The sequence below is a fragment of the Arachis ipaensis genome, chromosome B07 (assembly GCF_000816755.2).
Source record: "Arachis ipaensis cultivar K30076 chromosome B07, Araip1.1, whole genome shotgun sequence".
NCBI classification, from domain to species: domain Eukaryota; kingdom Viridiplantae; phylum Streptophyta; class Magnoliopsida; order Fabales; family Fabaceae; genus Arachis; species Arachis ipaensis.
The window spans coordinates 125,302,686-125,311,385 of record NC_029791.2 but is presented as its reverse complement, the minus strand read 5'-3'; the positions used below and the strand labels follow the sequence as shown (position 1 = coordinate 125,311,385).

The 8,700-nt window shown below is 36.8% G+C and overlaps 1 protein-coding gene and 1 long non-coding RNA gene across 2 annotated transcripts; both read right to left on the bottom strand.

Annotated features, from left to right (window-relative positions):
- Positions 3,379-4,700, bottom strand: LOC107607956. The gene is made up of 3 exons (XR_002350617.1): positions 4,568-4,700; positions 4,020-4,494; positions 3,379-3,937 (listed from the first exon to the last, which is right to left on the bottom strand). It is a non-coding gene; the product is annotated as an uncharacterized LOC107607956 (long non-coding RNA).
- LOC110265163 lies at positions 4,773-7,056 on the bottom strand. Its single transcript, XM_021108004.1, has 2 exons — positions 6,802-7,056; positions 4,773-6,443 (listed from the first exon to the last, which is right to left on the bottom strand). Exon 2 carries the CDS (start codon positions 6,441-6,443, stop codon positions 4,773-4,775), a length of 1,671 nt encoding a protein of 556 aa, XP_020963663.1. The 5' UTR covers positions 6,802-7,056.

The window sequence follows — 8,700 nt, the reverse complement described above, 5'->3', positions numbered from 1 at the left end:
AAATTGATTTTTAAGATTTAAACTATTTATTAATTGTATAATAATTATATTTTATATTTAAATATTTTAAAATAATTTTATTGTGAAATTATATTTTTATCTTTTTTTTTTTTCTCTTTTCTTCTTTCTCTGCCCCTTCATACAACCATTACTATCACCATAAAAAACTTCCTTTCTCATCATCACCTCTCACCATATCATTGACGCCAACCGCCAACAATCCGTTATATACGAGAAATGCTTGAAGAACCATGCTAGCACCCATCGTTACCGCTAGCGACCTGCACCCATCAAATGCACCGCCTTTTGTTGTCACTGCAACTTTTACGACTGTAAGCCAGAGGATCCATTCATCTTCGCCGTCGAATTTCATTGACAAAATCACCACCAACCTCTTTCACACCGAACTGAAGTCCCAACTTCGCGTGTCTGTCGCCGATCTCCTGTGCTTATCATCACCTTGCCCTCTCTGGTGCTGACAAGGTGGCGGTGTCGTAGAGCGCTGCGACACCAATTTCCATACCAAAGCTTTAGCGTCTCCGAAGACGATGTAAAAGGAAGATGATGATTTGGTTCGAGAGTTTTGTGGTTAGGTTAGTGTTGATCATGGTGTTTTCAAGGTTTGGATGCATAACAACAAGAATAATCTGGCAAAAAAAAGAGAACAATAATGGTGTTGTTATTACCATTAATGGTGATGATATCATAAAAAATGTTTTATGAAAGAGAAGATAGAGAGAGGACTAAAAAATATATTTTACTAAATTATTTTATATTTTTTTATATGAATCTTTAATATCTAATATTCTCTCTAGTCTATTATTTAAGACAATTCTATATTTTATTAGATGCATTCTAAAAGTCTAAAGCAAAAGTTAAATTTGAATTCAATCAAACATTTATGGTAGCGTTTGTTTTTAGAAATTAGGATTGAGATTGAGAGTTCAAAACTCAGTATTATATTTCGTAGCTATAAATTAAAACTAAAATTTTAGTCTTAAAATACAAATTATTAGTCCTTTCAATACCTTGAGAAAGTAAAAATATAGGAGACTAAAATTTTAAAAAATAAAGACTAAAACTTTTACAATATTTCTTTTCAAAAATATTTTTATTTAGCTTTTTGACATTTATAGGATCATGACAAAGACCAACTCGAACGACTACTCACCGGAGAGTCAAGAATTGCATTCATTCATTAACCAACTTTATCTATAGAAAACAGCTGTATTTTAGTTAGATGGGTCCGTTGGTATTCTATTATAAGTTCTTTTCTATTTGATTTTCCAAAACACGGCATTCATTTGCCTCTATTTCCACCCCGAAAAGAGCTCTTTCTCGGCAGGACTTACACATAAAGGGGATAGCTGCGCTTCATCATGGAAGAGGAGCAGAATGCATTCTTCCCTGTTGTAGAAGTTTTCATCTAGTTAAGCTTGAAAGAGGGAATTCAAATCTATAGCTCCTGTAATCCCAGGAGCTAAGGTTTCCCAAAGTGCCTTCACCCGCAAAAAAAGAGGTTCCACTAATTCCAAACCTATTCTTCACACACACTGAAAATAGAGAGAAGAAAGATAACGAAGAATAGAGAGAGAAGAGGCTGGGAATGAGGAGAAGAGGGGGAGAGACAGTGCCAACGAGGTTGATGGCCGTCGCTGATGCAGAAAAAAGAAAGAGACAAAACGAGAAAGAGAGAAATAGATCGAAGAGAGAGGGACATTGAATTATAAAAAAATTATATCAAAGATGGCATTCACTATAATCAGCTCGTACACTACTCAACCAAAGGATCCGTTGCACACTTTAGCTAATGTTAAATTGTGATTATGTTTTTTGATAAGTGGGCTGAAAATATTTTGGACTCATGTTTTTTTTTATTGCACATAGTAGTTAGAGCAGGGAAAAATGATGGTGATGGGAAAAAACCGCATAGTTTGAGGACTCTCCAAAAATTCCTTCAGGCCAGAAAAATGATGTCCATGGGTATAGTTTGAGAAGTCTCCCACATCCTTTGAGTAATAGTAATCACGATGATTGTTACGCCAATAACATCGCTAATTGTAATGTTTAATGTTTCTTTTTTAGTTTTTGAGATTCGTTGGAGCAAGATTATGATAAATATATTTTTTTTTAATTTCTAAATATTAGTCATTGGAGTTACAAACAGTTAAACTTCCTTGTAGGACTAGCAATAATCATTTATTCACTAATTGCAGTGTTTATAGAATTATAGTAGTAGTTAATGCTCTCTTTTTAATTGAGTTTTGTTGGAGCAAGAACAGTATATGTTATGGTTTCTTTATTTTAAATTTGAGTATTTACCCAAATTGGTCCCCAAGAAATTTTGAAGTGGACGTTTTCGTCCCCAACAAAATTTAATTATGTAATTAGTCCCCAACTTTTGTAAACGTCCGTCATTTTAGTCCTTCTGTTAGTTTTCTCCGTGAAATTTTAACGGTGGAGTCCAACGTGTCATGTTAAGGTGTTGAGTCAGCTGTTAAACGCCACGTGGGATGAAAGACAAAATAGTCCCTAGAAATACAACTACAAATTTGTTCTTGTATGATGCCCTAAATCCTAAAACAATGGTGTGAAGGTCATAATCATCCTCGTGTGCTACTCTGAAAACGTGTAACTATGGCAAGTGGAGGAAATTCAGCAAGTTCTTATCGTCAACGAGTTATTAGAGGTAGCGGAGATGGTAGTACTAGCAGTGTTTCAGGTGGCCCCAAATTTGGAATTGCAAGAGGGAAGAATCCAAGATGCCACTGTGGAGCTTATGCCATTGTTGTAGAATCTAGAACAGATAAGAACCCAAGAAGACCTTTCTTTGGTTGTCCTTATTATAGGGTAAGAAACATTGGGTATGGTATCTTCTTTATGCATTGTAAAATTCATAGGTTAACTCTGATTTTGTGCATTTTTCCCTTCAATGTAGGAGAATCTTTCACACTGTGAATTTTTTATATAGTTTGACAAAGTTTTTTTTCATGAAATGCAAGATAGCCAGCATAATGTTGTACTGGAAGAGAGGGTGAAGAAGTTGAAAGATTTGGTAGATGAATTAGAGAAGAAGACTAAGAATATAAGTAAAAGGAGGGAGTAGAGCAGTCATTGAAAAAATGTGTTCTTTTTCATGCTAGGTTTTTTGGTTTGTATTTTTTTAGGAAAGATATAGTTAGGTAGGAAAAGAAGGGAATTAAGTGCTTATTATGTATGGATATATTGTAATTGAATAATTGATCAAAGTGTAATTGCTAATATTATAGTCTGTCAGAATTGTGTAATGAAATTTCCTTTGCCAAATATTAGAATCATATGCATTCACAAAAATAATGTTTCAAAAACCTGATTTAATACAAATCACATCACTCATAATTATCAAAATAGTCTAATAACCATAATTTCATATATTTGAAATCAAGCATCAAAGTTCTAAATATTCCAACAAAAAACTTACTCCTAGCTAGTTTATATCTGTTGCTAGCATCAAAGATACATTCCAAAAGCATAGCTCAAAGTTGCATAAATGCACTACATAACCATAATCTGTTACAAAAGGGTCTTAATAAACTAAACAACATAACTACAATCAGCATGATATCATAGAGCAATATCATTTCTTCTTTTGGAGGTTGAGTCCTGGTGTAGGCATGAACTTGAATATTCTGGCAGCAGTTCCAGAGCTTGTAGCAGCAACCGGAGAGATTCTTGGTATCTGATTCGGATGGAGTGACCTAGGCACTGGAGCAAATGGGGCTGTAGGTGGAAGAGTTAAAGTTGGTGGAGGTAAAGGTCTTGGAGCCAAAACAAGCTTTATAGGAGGTGTTGGGGCAGTGACCGGAGCTACATGAGGTCTCAGAATTTGTTGTTTGGGTCTTGGAGGCCTAAAACTTATTGTTGATGCAACTTGGTTGGATGAGTTAGTAGTTTGCTCCTAACACAAGACGAAGTAACAAGATAAGTAAGTACATGAATGGCATACAAAGCATCGAATATAATCCAATTTAGAAAGGTACCTGTGGCTGTGGTTAAGGGGCTGATAGGGTTATTTGTACTTCTTCCTGTGACCCTGCTGCAATGGTGGATCCATTTTCATTACCCTTTTTTTTTTACCTTTATTCTTTGGTGGGGGTTTAGGCCTTGGTGGTCCCTTGCATGTTTTTGCATTGTGGCCAGATTCGCCACATTTTTGACAGGTAACCTTGAATGTTCGTCGTCCTTTTGTTCCATCACGCGCGTCTTCAACAGGGTCCGCCTTCCTTTTTTTCTTCGTGGGGCAGCCTGCAGGTCTCCTAATGATGGGTGGCTCTGGAGATAGTAGTCCAGTCTTCACCCAATACTCTTTTGAGTTGACAGGTTTCATGACATGCTCATAGGTTGCTCTAAATGCATCCATCTTTAGCCAAGGATGCACATATAGTTCTGGCCTATCACACCTCTTTTGAATAGCTGCTAATGCATGAACACATGGTATTCCTACAAAAGAATTAACTAGCGTTGACTTTAATACAGCAGAATGCATATCTTAAACTCATGTAAGTCAAATACAACATGTTATGACTACCTGTCAATTGCCACATATTGCAGGTACAAGTATGCCTTCCAAGATTAACACCAACCTTCTTTGAATGTGTCTACACCTCAAACACGTTACGATCATTGTCACCAGTCCATTAAGCCGTCCAGAATTTAGTATCCTTCATAAGGTCCTCCAATTTTGTTTGCTGAACTGGTGCCAGTACTCCAGTGTAGGTGCTTAGAATCTTCTTTTACAACCTAATCAGTGGTCTGCAACCAGCCTTAAACCCTCTTTTACACCCCTCCAGACAAATATACAGTTTGCTAAACAATGGCGGTGAACCAGGAATTGTGGGGGTTGTTTCCAGCAATGCAGTGCTGCTAGGATTACTTCTGTGTATTTCAGTGAGATAATCTCTCAACTTTCCATACTGAGCCCTCTCATTCCCAACATACCTTTCCCTAGCAACCCTTAAAGCTCTATAAATCATCTTGTCACTGCACACCACATTAAAGTCTATCTTAATATGATCAAAAGCTTCGCCATGAGTCATGTGAGGTTGGGTCAATAACCTCTTCTCTAATTTATCAGCCACCCATTTCTGATCAGCCATGTTAGACCCGAATTCCCTAGCACAAGTATGTTTAGGCTCATACGTCTTAATCTGGTAGCACCTTCTAGCACTATTCCAGGCACAATAAATCAGCCAAGGACATTCATTATCATCACTGCTAGGGACAATAGCAGTTCCATTCTCTCCAGAATTATCCACTTCTGCAGCATCAGTCTCTTTCCTTTTAGCCTTACATTTAGTCTTGAACTTTGCCTTTGCAATCATAGCCTTCTCTTCCCCAGTTGCACACTTGCATCTAACTCTTCTATTATCATTTTTAACATAAAAAATCCTCCTTCCTTCAGCAATAGTATAGTCCTTTAAGGCATGCTTGAATTGATCCAATGTGGCAAACTCCATGTTCAATTGGAGTTGAACATCACCAAAGTCTGCTTCCTCATTGAATTGGGACCAATCAAAATCATCTCCCTCATTGTCTGATGATTGAGGTGTATCAAACTCCTCTGACTCAAATCCTAAACCATCAGACTCATCATTAAAGATGTCATCCCCTTCCTCTGCTATACCCGGTCCAACACCAAATTCTGACCCACCAGCAGTAGGACTAGGCCTAGCAGTAGGAGTAGACCCATTAGTAGGAGTAGGCCCAACAGTTATATTGGGCCCATATTTGTTATTGGGCCTAGTAGTCTGTTTAGGCCCACCTTTCTTCCTTGCATTATCCCTTTTTTCAACAGCCATCTTCTTTGCATTATCCTTTTTTTCAATAGCTTTCTTCTTACCCTTCTTATCTCTTTTGCCACCTTTTCTCTTTGTTTTCTTCATGAGTTCTTCATCTTCAAAGCTATCATAGCTATCATCGGTGTCATCCTCAAATCCTGGAGGTGGGGGTTTATACGCCTCGTCTTCAGCACTTTCATAGCTATCATAGCTATCGTTGTCAGAAATTGGTTCATCAGACAAGACCTCGGCCTCACTATGCTCATCAGTATCATCACTATCCTCAAAATCAACATCTTCCATAATTGGATGATCAAAGAACAGACACAATTCATCCGTCTCTCTGTCCTCCCTCTTTTTGTCACACATCTCTCTGATTTCTTTGTCTCCATATATAGGATGTAGGCCTGCTTCATAACTAGGAGCTGTTGGGTCATACCAATACATCTTTTTGTATGCATGGTAGCCAAGTTCTTCAAACATTTTCTTCAAATCAAAATAATTCACTAAATCAAGATCCAAAGGAGGAAATCTCTTTACATTCCCATTAATGTAAAGTAGTTCACCCTTGTTATCTTTGACAAAACTCCCCCCATATTGAAAGACAGGGATAACCCAATCAGTCATCTGCAATCCATAAACATGGAATAAAATGTCAAAACCAGAACACAAACTTATACAGAGCAATTTCATATTAAACAACAACTGCTCAAACTTTAATTTCCTAATTGTGATAACTAGATTAATTAATGTATAAAGTGTATTTACCACAAAATATTGAATCTTTTTAATGTTAAACTCATATATGCATGCATTACGTCACTTATCAGTAACTGATTTTCATAGTAATGAAGAACTTAAAAACACTTTTTTCAATAACTAATTTCTACTGCCAGAAACAGATACACAAGGTAAACACATTCGAACAGTTGCAACGATGATCAACTATACCATCCGCATCATAATAGAGAAAAGATATACTAACCTGACCGGTGAAGACCGATAGACCGGCAAAACCTTCTTCTACAATAACTTCGTTTGGTACAAAGTCTTGAGTCAACAATGTCAGCGAGGTCGTCAGAAGACTGACTACCAGTTCACGTGGTGGTGGCTTTCTTTGTAAAACCTAGGGGAAGAGAGGGTGCTGGTTGTAATTTCGTTTTGGGGGAGGAAGACAAAAATGGACCTTTAAAGCCACTCAGCTAACGAAACGACACACACCCTCGTGCCCTACTCCCAAAACGCCGCGTTTAACTTCATTCAGAATAGGGACCAATTTGTCTTGATTGAACATGTGGCACTTAACGGCTGACTCATCACCTGAACGTGACACGTTGGACTCTACCGTTAAAATTTCACGGAAGAAACTAACAGAAGAACTAAAATGACGGACGTTTACAAAAGTTGGGGACTAATTACATAATTAAATTTTGTTAGGAACCAAAACGTCCACTTCAGAATTCTTTGGGGACCAATTTGGGTAAATACTCTTTAAATTTTTAGTTTTTGGAGTTACAGACTACAGACTACTAATGATCCCTTTATTAATAGTAATCAGAAAAACTTTGATACACTAATAACAATGTTAATAGTAAGGTGTTTAATGGTTTTTGTCTTTCCCTTTTTTTTTTTGTTAGAGCAAGAATACTTTTGTTGATAATTGATGGTTTTACACGAAGATGGATAGTGTTCTTCAGTTGAGTCATTGATTTGTGGCTAATACGCTATACAAATGGACAACCCCCAATCCTAAGTACATAATATACACTTACACACTCCTCGCATACTTACCAATTTTTTTTTTCGGTTGCAGCTAGTAAGACTCAAACTCGAGACCTTTAAGATGGAGAAGGGACGGAATGCATTGTAAGCTATGCCTCATTGGCTGTGCCGCTGAAGTTGAGGTAGATGGGGGGTTACCGTCGTGAAAGGAGGCTTCTTTTTTTTGGTCTTGTGGAAGGAGGCTTCTTTTTTTTATTATTACCTCCCAACTCGTTACAACAACCTCAGAAAACAAAAATCCCACATCTCGGGCAAAAAAGTCACCATAACTGCAGTTGACCCATCAAACTCATTCGACCAAAAAATTAAACAAAAGCCTTCCATTATCAACATGTGATTATCAATTAATCATCTGCACATCACAACACGAATTTTAAAAGGGACTTCTGATCACGCTCATGTCAGGACATTAAGTGTGTGTTTGGATTGGTGTTTGTGAAAGTGAGATTTGAATAAATGTGATTTTATAAAATTAATTTTGGATAGAAGTAGATTTATATCAACATGATTTATATTTGACAACAAATAACAACAATGAATATAATATACAAAAACCACAATTATAAAAGTATACAATGTCAAACAAAAAATTTAACAAAAAGAAAAAGAGAGCTCATATAAAAAGTAATAAGAACTTCATAAATAAAACAATAACATATATAAAGGGTAGACTTGATAGAAAGAAAATATAATTTTAAAGTTAATAGTGACTAAATCTCCATTTTGGTCCCAGATTCATGCGATTATCTATTTTGGTCTCTGAAATTGAAAATTATTTATACTGGTCCTCCAGATTCAAGTTTAGGCACTAATGTGGTTCCTCGACTCTTTTCGGCAATGACTAGGCAAACGGAGTGTTGAGATGACACTCTCTCTGCCACGTTGGATGATGAGTAAACGACGTCGTTTACCCTTGGCATCCAAATAAGTCAAAAATGTCGTCACTTTGTATTTGCAGGGAGAAGAAACGATGGAAACCTAAAATAAAGTATTCTTCTCCTTCTCTACCTCCACTATTCTTCATTTCTGACTTGTTTGGGCACCAAGGATAAACGACGTCGTTTACTCATCATCCAGCGTGGTAGGGAGGGTGCCATCTCAG

Bases quoted from the DNA above. Each gene is read 5' to 3' on its own strand.
- LOC110265163 (XM_021108004.1), bottom strand. From the start codon at position 6,443: ATGACTGATTGGGTTATCCCTGTCTTTCAATATGGGGGGAGTTTTGTC.